We start from the raw sequence: 19,513 nt of genomic DNA on the forward strand, positions 1-19,513 counted from the left end.
GACACAGAAATCATCCTAGTCTCTTTGGTCATGTACTGTTCACGTATAATTCCCTGTATGCTTAAGCATTCCAGGTGAAATTTGTAGTATTGAAACATTAGAGGCACTTGTAAGCCTAAAACTTTTAAAAAGGGGGAGGGAGGGAGGGATTTATTGAGATTAAATTTAAGAGCTTCCTTATCTGATGAATTAAAAATTTCTAGTAGGCTTGTCTGCAAACATAGGTCTCCATGCTTTTCTATGTGACATAGTAGGGGCGGGTGAGTGAAGCACAGTAGTGGTGGTGGTAGAGGGGAGAGCTGGAGCAGACAGAATCTTCTAGGGCAACACTCAGAGGGAGCAGGAGATCTGATGGTTGTCTATAAAGGCAAAGAAAGCAGATGAAGGCCTGTAATGGCATTCCAGGTATATAAAAGCCATATCCACCTTCTTGTCTTCATCCTTCCAAAACCCAGGACTGACAAAACTCATGGGAAAAGCTATTCGGTCTTGGGTTTGACACATGACCTCAAGTCATCTTGGGATGATTTTAATATATAGCTTTATTTCTGATTTTTCTCATCCTATGGAAAAAAGATGCTTCAGTGGCATTTCAATAGAAGTATAAGGAGATACTAGGTTTTAGGCCTATCACAAATCTTATGCTGTTGTAAATGCTAGGGGTTTAACAAAGATCCACCTTGCCTTCTAGGGGACTGCAGTCAGTTTGAAAGAACACTATTACATTTACTGGAGAACCATTTATGGCAGCTTGGATGAAAAGTGTTAGGCACAGAAATTTTAAAAAGCATTCAGATAATAGGCAATGGATGGCACATGAATCACTGGAGAGACGACTGGAGAACAGAATTACGTTTTATCATCTCATAAAGAAATCAAGCTTTTTATTTTCCTGGAAGAAAGAATGATACTTACGTGGCACGCAGGAGCCAAATTTATCTGGGAATTCAGATATCAAGTCATCATTGATCCGATCCTTCATGGGGCCCAGGATAATCACTGGCCTCGTATAGTTTACTGTGGAGAGGAAAAGGAATATGCAGGTGAGGAGAAAGACTTGGAAACAACTGCAAAACTGCCCTGCAAGGGTGATTCTAAAGGCAAAATTGCCAAATGGGAAGAAATACTCAAAGCATTGTTTTTATAGATGAATTACCCATGCAACCCTGCATAGACAAACTGATGATTCGATGTTGGCTGTGCTTATTTTCTGGAATTTACTAACAGGGAAAAGCAACTGCAGCGTCAGTGTACAGAAGGAACCATTTGGAGGAGTTTTGCTTATTCTCAGGTTATGCCTACACAATGTCAAAACAACTGAATTTAGTCAACTGAGTGGGAGAAAAAAAAGAATTCGACCCAGCTGTTTGGCTACTGTTCAGACAGATTTTTAAAAGCAATTGTTAGTAGTAATGAAACCTTATGCTTTTATAGTTTCTTTTCCCCCTCAGCTCAAAATACTTTCTGTACTCTGTTTTTTTTTTTTTTTTTTGACATTTTTTTTTTATCTGGGATTAAAAGGAACTCTAAATTTCATTACAACTTCTCATCTGATGCTTCAGTTTTCTCCACAATTTCATTAGCGTTTGTATAAATGCCTCCAGGAGAAAAGAACTCGGGCTCCCGGAGCATCTACAGATAGCAGGCAACTCAGACGTGTTTGTGAGGAAGTCCTTCTCCACACTGCGCTGACATCAGCCTCCCGGGAGACTTCATCCAGCAGTCCTGTAGCTGGGCCCTTTAGGTGACTCAGATGTTCTCCTTCCACTGAGGATTACTCATCTCGAGGGCTGCTCCATCCTCGTGGGAGCTTTGATTGTCCATGCAGGGAAGCTGGTTGTTTGATAATACAGACAAAGAAAAAGAGAGCAGGGTACAGTCTAGGGGCAGCTAAGTATCAAGCAGAGTTTATTTCCCTTAGCTCTCCAGTCTTGTCATCTTTTGATGGTGTCACCTGTTATGGCCTGGAAACCAGGAACCAGAGTGCATGCCGGGACACTTACTTTCCTGCCTTGTGACAGGCTCATAGGAAAGAATGAAGTCTTCTTGTCCTCCTGAGAAGAGAAGAAAGGAGAATTACAGTGGCCTAACAACCAGTCGTATACTACAGCTACAAGCCCTGCTCTGAAACTCAGAAAATTGACACAGTTGAGGGTTAATTTTCCTTTCTCTCTCTCTATTTGAAACATTAAAAAAAAATCCCTTCATCTTCATAAAACTCTTCAGTACTATTTTAGTGCCAGGGGATCACGGTGCCATAACTATCAGTAATAACTGGCTGCTGGCTATCTGCAGCAGAGCAATGACCTGTGCGACTGCTTTCTGTCTAGTGTTGAGAAATGGAGCACCACGACCTCTATACCAAGATTTGCTTCCTAAAATGAAGCCCTTTAGATAAAGGAAAGGGTCCTTTGCCATAGTTTGCTGCTACATAATCAGAAGCTCTATACCTTTTACTTCATTTATTTTATTTTTCCAAGAAGCACACTGTTCAACAGCAACTGCTGCTTCTTTGACTTATGATGCAAAAAACCCATCTCATCTCTGTATGTTATAGGACACTAAGGACTTTAATATTAATTCATCCAAAAAATTACTGTGGTTAATTGAAGAAGATCAAGAATTGAAGAATGCCCTACATCATTGGTTATAATTGTTGCTAAATCATGCCTTGAAACTTCAGAAAGAGAACTGAGGAAGATAGTGTAGTAAAAGTGTCAGCCTCTGTCCAGTGCCGTTTGTTACAACCTTTCTGATTCAGGCTGGGCCTCAAGTCAAATAGCCATGGAAAGTAAATTGGATTTCGGCAATTATTTTTCAATAAGTTTTTTCATCCAATTGGTGAGCTAATTGTTCATGGAATTAGCCTGATTCAGCTGCAAACTCAGGAGGGTCTGTTCTAGTAGTTTCATTAGGTCTATTAGTGACTAAACTTTGTGTCTGCCAGAGGAGATAGCGGAGGAAGAATGGAATATGAAGTGTTTTTCTGAAATCAAAGAGCAATTAACTCCATTGCTGTATATTCTCACCACCCTTGAAACACCTTCACAGTTTGTCAATCCCAGGTTTGCCTTCTTACGCCTCCCCATGAGACTGTGAAATCCATAAAGGCAAGGTCCGATTTCCATTCATTACTGTGTCCCATGGCCAGGCTGAGTGCTTAGCACAGACAGACGTCAATGAATTCGCATTCTGATTTCAGTCCTGAGAAAAGGGATGAGCAATGAGGCCAAAGGTAGATTCTGCTTTGTGTTTCTGTCAATACGGTCATTTCACTTTGGGCAGTAAGGTTTTCTCTAAAGAGATGTAACACTCCATGCTTCCACACGAACCTCTTTCCAATAGCCTTGGGATTCACTCTTATGGGACATTCTAACGGAAAAACTTAAAATAAGATGTTTGATGTAAGTGTGTATAATTTGTGATCCAGAAAACTAGGGCAAAGCATAGCTTTGAATAATTTTGTTAGAGTTCTATAGTTATTTGCTCATCCATCACTTTTGGTTTACTTCTCTAATAATAAAAGGCATTGATTCTGGCTCAGAGCAGGAGTTGGAAGATAACAATGGCAGCTTCCCTATGTCTAGGCCCATCCCAGTTCTTAAGATCCAGTGACAGTGAGATTCTGTGTAATGCCCAGGAAGCCTGCAGGGAAGCTGTGGAGGTTGACATTACATAATTGCTGTGCATTCAGCACCATAAACCAATTTTCACTTTCATGCTCAAGAATGAAAAGGCCTCTGAGGAATGGGAAGAAGACAAAGAGGTGGAGAAAAAAAAGTCACAATAGCAAAGCAAAGCAAATTCATGTCTGTGGCTGTTGGCAGGGCTTGAGGGGCTTTCCTATCCATTGGCTTCTATTTTTCACAGCCATTTCTTGAGCTCAGTGTTCTGATTATCCTTGTTTTATGGATGAAGAAGCTGAGATTCAGTAATGTTAGTGAGGCCTGTTTCCTAAGCCTGTAAGTAGAGGAGTCAAGAGTTTGAACCACATCCTTTTCTGGAGTATATTGCATTGTCTCAAAAGGGCAAGAGATGTGGAATTCTCTGGAGTTGGGGGGTAGGGGCAGGACTTACAAATCAACAAAGGACGCAGAGGCAGGGACAGAGATAGGAGCTGAAGCCAAGCTGGAGTCACTGAGAGGCCATATGGTGCTTGATCTGAAAACATCAGCTTTTATGTTTTATTTTTTAATGTTGCTATGTCATCTCCATAAAATCATCCTTAGTAGTTTTTCTGTTTTTCCCTCAGGAGGTTTGGGACTTAGAAATAACAGCTGACGAAAGGTATAGACTATTTCTTGGTCTTGTTTTGGCAACCGCAAGGCTGAAAGTGGAAGAGCAGCACGGAGCTGCATGTGGACCTCTGTGGCTGTCAGAGATTTGGCAGAGGAGGCTGTCACAGTCTCCATCAAACACTTTATGTGTAAACTGGAGCAAGTCACAGCGAGACATGTTCAGAGAAGACCCTAATAAGCTTCCATTAAAAAGAGAGAATTTGCTCTTCCTTAGAAATTCTTGGAAACAACAGAAAGAAGGGAAATAAAGACCAGTGGCAGTCCACTTCACATTTTAAATTCAGTTTTTGGTGTCTGCATGCGGTGATTATTAAAGAATAAATTAGGTTCTTAGAGTCATAGAAGGTAAGCACTTAAGGTCTGGAGTTTACGTATTTCCTAGATGGCAAGTGCCCAGTGCAAGTTGTAACTCCCCCATTCTGTGCCATTGACAGACATCTGCCTGTGCTCCGGCTGAGCCTCAGTGTGGCCTCAGAATATTTTCACTACAACTCTTCAGGCAGGCAGCTATTACTTATTGGTCAGAGTTGGGTTCTTGATTAAAGTCTGTTTGCCATGTCTGTACTAACCCAAGCTATTCATTTTACATAAGGGAAAACTAAGGTTCAAAGGTTTTTGAATAATTTCTTAAAAGCCACAAAATGAATTAGTGGCTCTGTGTCTCCATAGGATATTGGGAAGATTAAATTAGTTAACATACATGAAGGCTATAAAACCTGGTTCAGTACTTGGTTAATGCAATACAAATGTTGCTGTTTGAATTAACCTGATGGGCAATATGGAATGGCTGCAATGGACTAGGAAAAAACCTAAAGAGGCTTGAACTGAAAACTATCTTAAGAGAGAGTGAAAAATATATGAGATTCAGAATGAAAAGGTGTTGGTTGGAAATGCAGTGCTTTTACCTATGAGTGATGAGTGTAGCCTCCGGGATCTTAGGCTTCCTCACATGAAAAGTAACATATTAATGTAAGATGTGTCTAAAAGTCTTTTGCAGAAATCAAATGAGATATTAGAAGTAATGGAAGACTGCATTATAAAGACTAAAGAAGTGAAGCCATCCAAGGGCTATGCTTGGAAAGAGCCTGTGCACCATCTTGATTGACTTGAGCTAAGAAGTCTGGTTTCTTCTTATCTCCACACACTAGTTTCACTGAAATCATTTCTTTTAAGGTCCCTGTTTTGGAAATCCTATTTACCTGGTGAGTACCAAGTGTGAGAATGGCAATCTTCAGCTCCTATACACTTGATGCTGTAAGAGCTTTACTAAGCTTTGAAGATGGCAGATCTTCAGGGGTACTGATTTGTCGAGCCCCCATTATTCCTGCTTGATATTTATGAAAGGTATAACACAGGACAACCAAAAACACAAGGCTGTAGTTTACTATTTTATTGATAGCAAAAATAAAATCTGAAATTAATCCCTAATCAAGATAGTCTTGAGGTGGACTTTTGCAGACAATGCACACTGTAACTGACTACATTTTAGTTGATAATCAATCAAGATGGACTTAAGAAATTACTCTGTAATCCTTGAAATGGTGCAACAAAGGTGTGAGCTACTTATTAGAAATTAAGGCTTGTGTGCATGTATGTGTGTGTGTGGGTGCCTCTCAGGGAACAAAAGAGACTTACAAGTAAGGTTGCCATAATATGCAATTCCAGGATGCAGTATGAATGGTGCTCTCTGGATTGTGAAACACAATCCTGGGCCTTTATTTCTCATCACTGACTTTTTCCTTTTGTTTGTTTTTAGCCATTTTGTTTCCAGAGTGGACATGCAATGATTCTAAAAGTGAAATACAGCACTTGGAGATTAGTGAAAAGAGAATGATTTTGTATTTGTTTATATTGCTTTTCATAAGACACAAAGTAAATTATAATTACAGCAAAAGCTAGGGATTCACTAGAAAAATGTAGGTATCTTTAATTTCAGAATCGGTACACTCTGGAAAATATGTCTGTCCCAAGCCTCTGTGCCTTTTTTTTTGTGCCACTGCCCATTTCAGATGGCTCCATCTTTATTTTCCTCACTGACAAGTGCCTCATAATGCTTAGCTCCAGGGTTACCTCCTCTCTTAAACCACATCTGATGGACCCAGATTTCTGTGCTAGTACCTGCAACACTTAATGCACACTTGTCACTGGTTGATCTCCCTCTTTCCCACATATATGTGCTGAGATCCAGAGTTAGCTGAGATTTGTATTGAGTTTCATGGTACCTATGAGGAGGATCTGGCATATGAGATGCCAGATGAGTATTCCTCTGTAATCCTATTTCTATCCCAGAGGAAAAAATGCCTCTTCCTTTACTTCTTTGTAAAGAAAAACTAAGTAGGTCACCTTCTGTAACCTCAGATATGATAAAACCCAATAAAGACGATTAGATTCTGATTTTGTCTTTCTAATATCTCAGAATCCATTTCCAACTCTTGTCATTCCTTATAGATAATTCAAGATGCTTGGAAATGTTTCCTTTAGTTACCAAATAAACATTTATGTGCACCTGCTCTGAGAGTAGAAAGAATTAATTATTGCTATCATATTGGAATATGACTCCAAAAACTCATAAAGCAGCTGAAAGGCTTGTCCCATTTTATAAATTAAAGGATTTTGGGAAAAATATTTTAACCATTGAAATAAAGAAGATAGGTCTCCAAGAAACTCCAAAAATGTGTGATTTTCAAAGAAAGGCTGAAAGAACAAGGCATGATATTTTCCTTTTCTATAACTGTGTCTGCTGGATAAAAGTAAACACTTGAGAGTTAAACACTGAACATTGAAGGAGTTAGTGTCATTACTCTTTGTGAAACCCATCAAATAAGTTATATTTTTAGTTATATTAAACTGAGCACAGTTCAAGTATCAGGAAGGAAAGCTTTGGTCACTTCTGTTTTGGCCTGTTTTCTTGGGTTTGAAATCAAATGAAAAGGGAGAATGTAAATTTCTTTTTCTTTAATTAGGATAGTCATAAAATTGTAAAAATAGGAAGAATGCAAAAATGTCAAGGACCATGTTGAGAACAAGAATGCTTTGGGTTCTTTTATCAACCAGACTTTCATCAATACTAAAATCTGGTGGTTCTAACATCAAGGGTATTATATTATGCTTTTTTTTTACATTTTAGTTTTTGGTCTATGTCTTCCTCCTCCTCTGGTCCCTACCTCCATCTGCCATCTTTCCTCTTTAGTATTTCTTTTTCATACTTCTACCAATTTGATTCCCCAAAGCTTTTTTCAAAATCTAAATTACATTGGCCATACTCCAAGAACACTATTTGGCACTCTGCCTCAAACAAGCATGGTTTTGTAAAGTACCATGCTATAATGGGAAAAAATACCCAGAAAGATTCTAGTTTTCAATTAATACAATATTTAAGCAGAAGAGAATACCACTTTGTGCTGTTGTAGCCATGGGTATTAGTCATCGGGTCTACAATTTTCTAATATCTTTGGCAATTACTTTTTGGGTAACTTTTTTTTACTAAGGAGTATAAACTAATATTACAGAAATTATTCCATAGACAATATATACCTCTGTTAGTCACCAAAAACCAGTAAGAAGGTGGTAAGAAACCATGAAAACTGATCAAAAGGATGGGCTTGGTGTTTGGTGAATATTTTCACACATTAAGCAAATGGCTTGAGGTGACCAAACAAAGGGCAGAAATAAATTTTAAATAGTTACCTACCTTTTCAGTTAAGCTTTTTGATCCAAGAAGATTTGCTTTAAAAAAAAATGTGAGTTCCTTCCACATTAGAGGATGAAACTTTTTCATCACTTTCTCAACCGCCAAAAGACTACAGTTAGTTACTTTGTAGTATCTACTCTAAAATATTAATCAAGGAGAAAGTGATATAAAAGATTCACACCTGGTTTAAAAGGAACACTGTAGTTTATAACGATTTTTCTTTCAAAGAGGGAACCGGCAACAGAAAGGAAAGGACAAAATCAGAAGGAAAAATAAAACCATGATGATTTTTCAATTCTCCTGCAGGAAGTTTAAATTGTTTTGAGAGATAAAAGGTCAAAAGCCATCATGTTGAACTTTCCTTGTACCTTTTCTCTGAGAATTGAATCACTGGGTCACAGCTAACTGAGGTTGCAATTATTTATTAGCAAGAAAGCTATTGCTTGTGCAAATTACATAAGGGGGCCACTGATGGCCCTAGTGTCTTTTGTGTCTTTCCACATCAAATGATAATTTCATTTCAAGCCATTTGCTTTAGATAAGGATGATAAAAAGCAGCAATTAAAAAACAACAAAAATCTGAAATGACCACCACAGGCAATGGGGCAAGTGCAAAGAAAAGAACTGCAAACCAAAGCAATAACTTACGGTAGCTACTTTCGCTATCGCTGGCATTAGAAGAAACATGTTCTGCAAGAACAGCACAGCAAATTAAAGAGATACCAAGCATTGGAGAGCAGCCAGAACAGAAAAGAATACACTCATGCAAGGCTACTAGAAATGTGAGCGAAAGGCAAGTAAAGGCGGCAGAGAAGGCTGCACTAAGAAAACTTATGCAAGATAAAGGAGATGAAAACTTTATCTCAATTTTACAGGAAGCTACTGCTTGATTGTAATTACTTCTCTTTAGCAAGTGAGGAAAATATCTTTAATTACCACAAAATAATGTCAGTGCAGGTATTTTGAAAAGAATAGATACTAGGACACATTCACATAGCTCTGATTTTCTGGATCCATGTCACAAAGGCTGGTGTGTCTACACTGAATGTTTTCAGGATCGTCCAGTGAGTAGGCACTGCTTTCTCACTTCTCTGTTTCAGTCTTTAAGTATTTTGCAGGAACACTGCATCTCAAACTGCCAATTTATCCCAGAATTTTTTTTCTATTTAAATATTTGCCAAACCAATTTTCAGGATGAAAGGATATTCTTGAAGATTGCTACTGCTTTAGTGAATGAGTAGCAAATCTTGGAAGAAGAAACTAGTCACTGAAAAATGTCTTCCTAATCAGTTCAATATTTCCTTGTTTGTATTTTAAGATCCATGCTTGGATAGCTATTGGATTCTGGAGGAATAGAACAGGCAGGAGACAAATGGCCTGATACCCAGCAGAGGGCCTGACTTCAAGTCATGCTGAATGACTTGCTTGTGCAGTGATATTCCAAAAGCTTTTTTTTCATACAAACCCAGTTTATCTAACGTAACAGGGTTGTATTAGTCATAAGCCAGAATATGTGCTTTTACTTCCAAGTCATTTTCTTCCATCTAATTTAACTATTTATTAAGGTATAGAAAATAAACTCATCAGTCATTAACATCCATGTATGTCATTAATTAAATGAAACGTGACTATTTGATTTCTTAAACTCATTAGCAATTACTTTAACTTTTTAAAAAAGTGACAACTGTGGTACATTTTTAGAAAGAGAAAAACATGGTATTATTCTCTAACAGTAAAAAGGTATTTTAAAGGGTGTTTGATATTGTAGATTCTTTTCAAATGGATGGATTAGTTTTAGAGCATGAAACTAATGAAAACCAAAGCATGTGCTAAATTCACAAGAATAACTTCTCTTTGCATTGGTTTCTGGCTAGAACTGCATGGCTAATCTGGGCACACATTTTACAAGTGCAAGGGTACACTAGGCAGTGTGGTCAAATCTGTGCAAATCTGTTCTCTACTACAGCAAAGAAAGTTGAGGCACCTACTTAATAATGGTATATTTTTGTGTTTATTATTATCTTAAGGATTTAGAATTGAGACTTTGTTTTTGATTTTTACTTTTAAAATCTGCTCAGTTTTTTAAAGAGTAAAAAAAGATTTAAATATTCTGGATTTAAAAGGGCATCAGTCATATTTTTTATGCTCCAAGAGCAGCTACTTCTTAGTGATGTTCATTATCAATAACATGTAAAAATGCTTCTGTTTTCTCTCAAATTGGAGATTTATTAATTCTCTCTGGTGGTGCTTGATGCTACCCAGATAATGTTGAAATCAATATTTGCATTTCAGCTACTAATTCAAGAAAAAATTCCAATCACATTCCATATACTGACTTAAAGATAAAGTTTTCATCTTTAAGGAGACAGTACTCTTTATCAGATTTTGTTTTCTACATATACATTTTTTTAAAAAGTTCTCTAAATTAACAATTCAAATTATGAAGGGCATTATTATGCAGGGTTATATAAACAGCCTTTGCAAACAAAGTCCAGCTCGATGCTATTTTGTTTTGTATAAATGAAATGAATAGCTTCTATAAATAGTGCCCATAGCTTTTAAAATTAAAACAAAAGAAAAAAATTCAACATGTGATACAGTTGCAAAAGACACAAAATTCTGTTTTCACTTCATTGATGCCTACACAAAGGGGTTAGTAACAAAGAAAGAAAAATCATAGCATAGTATATTGATACATAGGAAAATTATTTTAATTGCTTACTGCAATGAGACAGGCTAAAGACATGAATAACTAGAAAATATTCAGGTTTAATATATTTTTCACTCTATATTACTAAGTGAAGATCTGATTATGTAATCCAGCTAATAAATCACTGATAGTAAAACATATCAATACATGTTTAAAACTTTATCATACAAACGCTTCAAGCAGGATCACTGCAAGTTAGAGAAAAAAATCAATTAAAGTTAATAACAAAGGATTATTTATGGAAGATCAAAAAGCTTGATATTTACTTTTTGAGAATGCATGTTCCTTTTGACTACAAAGTATCTCCTTTACTGATAGCAAAGTACAGCTCAATTATGGAATTTGGCAAGGTCATTAAGTGTTTTCATGTGAAAAGGCGGAAGAAAGAACATAAAGTGCATTGCTACATTGCTGTTCTAGAACATTTAGCTCACCCTTTCTTTCAGCGTGGTTTCTTGCTCTCTGGGAGATACTGGGCAGCAGAGCAAGTGATGCTATGGTGGGCATCAGGACCATGCTGATCATGGCACACGGTCAGAAAGGGCAAGTGTTAACCGCAGCAGAAGTTAGAGTGCCTGACACGCTTTGCTTTTTAATGCTGACATGCAGAACAAAACGGTTGAAAATTACTTTGTAGGAGCATTCACAGCTAGGTAACAAATAAAACTCGTTTCTTGTGCATGCTAGGAGTGAAAGGCCCTCAAGAAAAGGAACAAAAGCCAAACTCAAAAGGAAAGGAAAGGAAAAGTTACAGTGACCATTCCTGGAAACTTACTCAGAGTCTTTGTTCCATAACCGTCGTCACCTAATCCGGGGATGTCCTGCATGGAAGTCCCCAGAGAGAGCAATGAGAGAGGAAGAACAGCCACGGAAGAGGAAGGAAGAAGTCAGTGGAGTTGAAATGGATACTACCATGACGGACCGCGTTGCCTGAGCAGTCTGGATCCCTGTCTCGCTGCCTCTGAAATAGCTTTTACCCCAAACTCTTTGGGCTGAGGCTCAAGAAGGAAACCTCTGATTTGGAAAATAACTTGAAAGGTTTAAGAAGATTATGACAAAAAATAAATAAAATTAGCAAATACTTTTTTTTTTTGCCCACTGTCAGTTTTGCCACTTAGGTGAATGATAATCTCCAAATTTTATATCAAATTTTTAGATTTAGCATCCACCAATACAAGTTTGCTGCTCAGTAAGAATTTAATATTTGCTGGGAAAGAGTGAGCAAATGTGTTAGGAATCAAGAAAGGTAACCAAATTGCCTCTTAATTAAAATATATGTGGCAATGAGATCCGGTATTTCTGACCAGAAAAGGATTCGTCTCAAGCCCTAGAGAGTTGCATGATACTGAAAGGCATGCCAGACCCAGTCCTGGTCACAGATAAGTGCCGGTTGGAAGCAAACCCCCAGTTTTAGCAAGTCTCTGTTCAATGCAATCTGAAAAGAAGAGCTACATGAAGGAAAGGATCCAGACTGCAGCCAAACACTGGTCACAGTAGTAAGACCTGACCTGCCTGCCTGCCGTGTCATTTGCCTAGGTGTGTAGCGTGGGAGAGCCTACATCATGCGTCCTGCCCGTGAAGGTTTTTTTCTCTTGGGTTGCCTGTGACATTATCTTCGAGAATCTACTTACGTTCAGGATCACTGGTTTCCTGCTCACTCTGCTCCTTGTTCTTGTAGAATGGGAATTTTCGTGAAAAGATGAAGCTCTTTTTACGCTTGTCATTGAATGACTGTGAAGGAGAAAAGGCATGGGGCAAAAACAGGGGACGTCTAATTGTTGTCACACTCATGCTGACAAAACAACTAGTTTGTAAAAGCAGAGAGAGCTGTAGTGACGCAAGTGGATTCTTTCCAGAGGTGCCATAGGGCTCTAAAGGCAGATTTTGTTTTCAGGGAGAGTAAATTCTGCATGATGGCATCTGAGAAAAATTGTTTCCTAATCAAGACTGTGTACAGACAAACAGTGATGGAGGGCAGGGGTCTTAAATTTGTAGCCTAAGACTCAGAGTCCTTGCCCTGGCTCTACAGCTCACTGGTCTGTAATACTATAAACAGGTAATCAAGTCTTTCTGAACCTCCATATTTTCATCTGTAAAATATGGATAACCAAGATAAATATAAAGTGCTATACAAATGTCATCTTATCTGTCATCGGGTGGAACAGCATTGATTAGAGAAACTAGTTTTCTTTTTGGAGCCTAGTTATCTTTTAAAATAACTTCAACTTGAGTTACTTCAGCCTGAATTTAATTAAAACTATAGACAAATGTGTAAATTTATGATATGAAAAATTATGATATAATTTTAGTCTTACATACAGATAGATGATAATTATAGCACAGCATAGCATTTTTATTAAAAAGAGATTTTAAAAATAATTTAGGCTCAATTCCTCATTTTATAGATACGGAGCCAGAGATACAGATAGTCTGAATTCTGTGCCAATATCACAGAGATAGTTGGTGACAGCAGAAGATAGTCAACCAAAACCTATTTAAACTGATGTGAAAGGGATATTAACTTGTATTCACTCAGCAAGGGAGAAAGGATACTCACCTGCGTTCTGATATGTTAAATATAAGAATGGCTATCTTTAAGCTGTCTCACTAGCTTAAATGAAGCTGAATTAAAAATAATGCATTTAGGGCCCGGCACTGTGGCATAGTAGGCTAAGCCTCCACCTGTGGTGCCGGCATCCCCTATGGGCACTGGTTCTAGTCCCAGCTGTTCCTCTTCCAAAGAAGCTCCTGGCTCCTGGCTTCTGATTGGCTCACATCTGGCCATTGTGGCCATCTGGGGAGTGAACCAGCAGATGGAAGACATTTCTTTGTCTCTCCCTCTCTGTGTCTGTAACTCTACCTCTCAAATAAATTTAAAAAATGCATTTATACATGATATAATACAGATATGACAGTTTATTAATTCAAGTATATATCATGGACTTGCCTGGAACTCTCCTTAAGAAAATTCCATTTGTTTCATTGTTGTTGTTATTATATAAGTGTTATGTGGTTTTCTTTTTTGGAAAACATGTTCACAGACATTTTATAAGCTATGGGCCATGTGAGTGTCACTCATTTCACATTCATATATCAGTAAACAATGTTTCTCCAGATTAATTACCACACTCATTTGATTTGGTTTGAGGATCTTCTAAACATTTACAAAATTTAAAATCATTCCCAAAGAACATGATTTAATATCACATAGGTAGGAACTAAAATGAGTATGTTAAAGACTCCGAGGGTAATTTTAAAGGAGTATTCTGAAACAGTTTCAGCAATGGCAGCAGTTAGGAACAACTGAAGAGCCTGCAACATGAATTCTTGGAAGGGAAGAACACTTGTTTGGATGTATGCATTTTGTTCCATTGGAGGTGATCAGTCAATTGGCCTTATGGATTTGAAGCTTGAAAAAATGGTGCAAATAACTTATTTTTTGGTGTACCTGTGTACTCTTATATCAAATATCCAATTTGGCAGTCATGTCCACTGAGGAGACATTAAAGGACTAAAACATTGGTGCTGTCATTAGTTACTCTTTTAGGTACTGTTAACTTGCACCAAAGTCAGTGGAGTTTAAATTTTGTTCCTTGAAGAAAGTTTTACGAAAAATAGTAAATCAATTGCATAACAATTTTTGAAATTGGGGATAAATTTTCTACTTTGCTTTCAAGTTCTAAAAGTACATTCTCTGGAAAAAGAAGAATGATCACTTCAGAACGTTATTACTCTGCTGACAGCACATGTAGGCAATAGAGTTTTGTCACAATTTATAATGGGCGACTGATGTCCAAAGACAAAGTGGGGAATTTCCCTGTAAGTTCAAGTTAAAAGTGATAATCCTTAAAGACACATCAAATATTCTTGCATCACTCCAGTTTCATGCCACTTTTACATTTCAAGCATATTTAAACTTCAGTAACTGAAAAAAAATGTAAGAATTAATGGTATGTGATACTGCAAGGTATGTTAGACATTTATATTCAACATTACAAATGACTTGTCATGCAAAAAAAAAATCATGAATTTTCATGCAAATATACAAAATAATGCCAAGAGGAGTAAAGCCAGGGGTGAAAAACACTGACACAGATGGACAATTTGAGGCCTTTGGGCGTCAAATGAAGCTGCATGCAAACCGTATCTTTTAAGTGTGTCCAGGGCCAAAGGAAAATGAAAAGGTGTTGTCTGTGATTAATTCTTTTATGTATCAAAGCAAGAAATGTAACCTGTTAACATTTCTCAAGTATGAAAATATTGTGTATCATGGGTTATCTGATAGGGACATAACAGTACTGAGCACCACACCATTTAAAAGAACAGAAATCACATAATAATACCTCAAAAATAAAGTTATCTAATATATCAATCTTATTAACAAAAGCCATTCGGCATTAGAATTAAAGAGAAGGTAATGGCATTATTGGTGGTTATATTTCCTTGCATTTATGGACACCAAATTGTACTTTTAGGTCACATTCAACAGATTTAAAAGTCACACATTTAGAGTCTTTATTTAAACATTTCAACTGTAAGAGATTATAGGTAGCTTATAATGCTCTAACATTATTCTTTATGTTTATTAGGCATGTATAACACCATTATATAAGCTTTTTGCTGGAGCAATTTTTATTTTAATATAGAAAAGGAAAATCTGTTACACGAATGCTAGGTGAGAATAATAAATTAGCACTTTTACTATTGATAGAACACATGGCTCTAAAGCAAACGAAGGCTGGTTTACAGTTCTATTCTTATTTGTACTTGATCAATGCTATTCTTTGTCTCTTAACATTACAGTATCTTAAATTCTGATCTGTTGTTTTCATGGCAGGAAGTTTGAATAGAGACTGAAAATATCAATCAAACTTGGCATGCGGCAAATTGGCATTATCAAAGCATTCTGCTTTGGAATCCGAAGTGAATTATTCTTGTGAATAAAAGTGACTCAACAACAACTAACATTTATTGAGCACTTTTGTGCCAGATGTGGTCCTAACTTCATGAAGTTAGCACTGTCATTATCCCATATTACAGACCAGGAAACTGAAGTTTACACATCTGCTATTATTTTCCCAGAGTTACACTGAGGGGAACAGTGAAGTCAGGAATTGAATTTGCAAATATTCCTGGTTTCTAATAATGGTGTTCTTATAAGCATAAGAGGTTTCCACAAACCAAGTCTGCTTCAAGTTTATAATTCAGAGGACTAGCATTTGACTTTCTTAAGTGATACCACAATCTGTTATTCCATAGTTTCATAATTATTTACTTATGCCATTAGGTGTTATCAGATTGAACAACATCTTTTCCTGTTATTCTGTTACAATTATAATACCCATTTATATTTTTGAGGGTTCTATTCCACTTGTTTTTGTTCTTATGGTAAATGTAAAACAAACAGAGAAGAATCTCAGAGGGACAGATTGTACGATGATTAAAAGGTAATTACCCATCATAGGCAAATCTATAGAAACAAAGTCGATTTTTGTAGGGGTGCAGGGAGTGGGAAGTGACAACTAAAAGGCATAGGTTTTTTTTTAGGAGAGATAAAAATGTCCTAAAATTAGATTGTGGTAATGGTTGCATAATCCTATGAATACACTTAAAAACTCTGAATCATACACTTTTAGTGAGTGAATTGTATATGATGTGAATTATATCTCAATAAAGCAATTTTAAAACGGAACCTCTCCCCAACCACACACCCTGTGGGCTAAGAGGAAACAATTAAAGGTTTCTAATCTTATTTGGTGTAAATATCTCTTCTCTTTAATCAAATGACAGGAAGCCACTTTTTCCATCCCTTGCAGTCAAGCACTTTCACATTTCTTTTGTTTATCTGATTCTGTCTTGCCTCTGTTAAATGAATACCTTTCATGTTGTGACAGACATTAGAACACTCATACCAAGAGTCAGAGCCTTATCACCTTCACTCAGAAGTCTCCAGGTTGTTAGGTCAAAACGCATGAAATCGCCCAGCCTGACCCCAAGATGCAATGGCAGCAGTAAAAAGCCTTAAGATAAAATACAGGTTTTATGAAGATGGGAAACAACACGAAAAACTCGAATCACTCCTCCTCTCACTCAGATTCCATCTTTTGAAAAGCACGTGAGTGATCTTGACATATTTTTATCATTTTATCCTGTTCATCCAGAAAACTTCAAAACCAGGGACATGTTTTCACTTTTCTCATCTTCCTGTTCTAATTTCTCAAGCTTCAAATGTTTCGTAGTTCTAAAATGTCACCTTCGTGATACGAATGTTCTCAGGGAGGAATTCAGATTTAAATTTATACTGAGCTCAGATACACCTTTTTCGTGGCCTCTGTATTTTTTATAAATGCTTCTTTCCTCTTAGTTCATCCTTTTTTAAAAAAGATTTACTTTTTATTTACTTGAAAGGTAGAGTTACAGAGAGAGGAGGAGGAGAAGGAGAGAGAGAGAGAGAGGGAGAGAGGGAGAGAGGGAGAGAGGGAGAGAGGGAGAGAGAGAGAGAGAGAGAGAGAGAGAGAGAGAGTGAGAATGAATCTTCATTCACTGGTTGACTCCCCAAATGGCCACAATGGCCAGGGCTGGTTTTGGCCAAAGCCAGGAGCTTGGAGTTTCTTCAGGGTCTCCCACATAGGTTCAGGGGCCCAAGCACTTGAATCATCTTCCACTGATTTCCTAGGTGCATTAGCATGGAGCTGGATCTGAAGTGGAGCAGCCAGGACTTCAAACTGGTACCCATATGGGATGCCTGCACCACAGGCAGATATTTTAACCTGATATGCCACAATGCTGGCCCAAATTCATTCTTGTCTCTCCTCTTCTAAAATAATTGTGCTCCCCTAGAGAAGCTGTTACTATAAATTTGGGCTACCACTTAGTATTATGCACATGTTTTCACACTTAAAAAAAGAAAATTAAAAAATTAAAAAAATATTTATTTGAAAGGCAGAGACAGGGAGAGAAACATGGAATGAAATATCTTCCACCCTCAGATTCACCCACAAAATGGCCACAACAGCCAGGGGTAGGCCAAGATTCAGGAACTTCATCTGGCTACCCTACACAGAAGGCAGTAACCTAAGTACTTGGGCCATCATCCACTACTTTCCAGGAACACCAGCAGGAAGCTATATTAGAAGCATGGCAAGGCTGGGACTTGAACCAGGCACTCTGATATGGAATGTGGGCATTGCAAGTATCAGCTTAATCCCTTGGGCCATAACTCTTGCCTCCCCAAGAAAGAGAATTTTAAAACAAGAGTGGTTAAAGAACTAGTAATAATGAGACAAAGGAAGGTTATAGGAAAGGCAAGACTAGGCTTGAGATGGATCTGTTCCCCAAAATATTTCTACAGTGTTTCTATGAATGTATGTATACATAGGTGTGTCTGCAACACTGCCCACTTGTAAAATGGTTTCTTTTCCACTTCTAATGAATGAATGGGTCCAGGCATTGAGCAACAGTAGCTGTTAACAGTACAAAAATAGAGAGATAGTCAGAGAGAGAGAGAGAGAGAATATCAGATTTTATGTGCCTCCAGATTGAAGAACAAAACATTATTCAAAGTGGTTTTGCAAGCTACAACTTAGTCCCAAGGTAGAACAAAACTTCCTCAATGAATCTCAATCTAATCAAGTACTGGTATATGGAAATATAGAACCAAGTACCAGTATATAGAAATAAGGAGGACACAGAAACATGCTAAATTGTAGTATAAGGAGGCATTTGACAAAATATGAAGTTTAGGAAACACTACAAGGCAAATGACCTGGTTTCTTTGATGTAAAAGCTGCAAGAAAACAAACAAAAAAAGGAAGGGGAAATTTATAGACTAGAAAAGGCCTAACACAGATCAACCAATTACAATGTATAGACAGTGAGTATTCAGATTTGGGTTCAAACAAAAACTTGTAAAGCAAAACAGCAACAAAAAACATTTATGATACTTTCCAATCTGAGCTCTGAAAAAATAATGGATTTTTGTTAATCCAGTAACTATTTTTTGTGTGGTAACAACATTACGGTCATATTATACTGAAATATTTTCAGTTGCAATGATTTGATTCATTGGACTGCTTTAAAATAACTTGGGAGAAACAGTCTTCTATTTACCCTCTGAGTATATTCTAAAGGTAAGATGGTAGGCCGGCGCTGCGGCTCACTAGGCTAATCCTCCACCTTGCGGCGCTGGCACACCGGATTCTGTCCCGGTTGCCCCTCTTCCAGGCCAGCTCTCTGCTGTGGCCAGGGAGTGCAGTGGAGGATGGCCCAAGTCCTTGGGCCCTGCACCCCATGGGAGACCAGGATAAGTACCTGGCTCCTGCCATCGGATCAGCGCGGTGTGCCGGCCGCAGCGTGCCGGCCGTGGCGGCCATTGGAGGGTGAACCAATGGCAAAGGAAGACTTTTCTGTCTGTCTCTCACTGTTCACTCTGCCTGCCAAAAAAAAAAAAAAAAAAAAAAAAAAAAAAGGTAAGATGGTAAAGAAATCTTGAACTTTACCTAGCAGGTTTATTGTTGGTTGCAATACAATACAATTCTAAAGCCATTTGGTGTGTGCAGCAAGATCGAGCAAATGAGTAAACACATGATATTGGTAACTAACTAAGGTTGTCATTTTGAAAGAAAGGTGAGGAACAAATGTGGAATGGGGAAGGAAAGGAAGAGTCTTACAATGGTGAACAGTAATTAGAGATCAGATATAAACTTAAGACTTTTAAAAAAAATTTTATTTCTGGCCGGTGCTGCAGCTCACTTGGCTAACCTTCCACCTGCGGCGCCAGCACCCCGGGTTCTAGTCTTGGATGGGGCGCCGGTT

General features: G+C 37.7%; 1 protein-coding gene across 29 annotated transcripts in view; it reads right to left on the reverse strand.

Moving 5' to 3' along the window:
• The window catches only part of DLG2 (discs large MAGUK scaffold protein 2), a 2,256,157-nt gene that overhangs the window by 12,537 nt on the left and 2,224,107 nt on the right, over nucleotides 1–19,513 (reverse strand). For 16 of the 29 annotated variants that reach the window (XM_051821179.2, XM_070076122.1, XM_051821139.2 and 13 more), the window contains 4 exons: nucleotides 12,331–12,430; nucleotides 8,638–8,679; nucleotides 2,004–2,054; nucleotides 916–1,017 (listed from right to left, as the gene is read on the reverse strand). In XM_051821179.2, the coding sequence (XP_051677139.1) occupies nucleotides 916–1,017; nucleotides 2,004–2,054; nucleotides 8,638–8,679; nucleotides 12,331–12,430 (295 nt within the window). Of the gene's footprint in view, nucleotides 1–915; nucleotides 1,018–2,003; nucleotides 2,055–8,637; nucleotides 8,680–11,474; nucleotides 11,521–12,330; nucleotides 12,431–19,513 lie in introns of all 29 variants that reach the window. The other 13 variants (XM_051821188.2, XM_051821160.2, XM_051821241.2 and 10 more) reach the window with 3 other exon arrangements.

This window comes from Oryctolagus cuniculus, chromosome 1 (genome assembly GCF_964237555.1).
Source record: "Oryctolagus cuniculus chromosome 1, mOryCun1.1, whole genome shotgun sequence".
Classification (NCBI taxonomy): Eukaryota; Metazoa; Chordata; class Mammalia; order Lagomorpha; family Leporidae; genus Oryctolagus; species Oryctolagus cuniculus.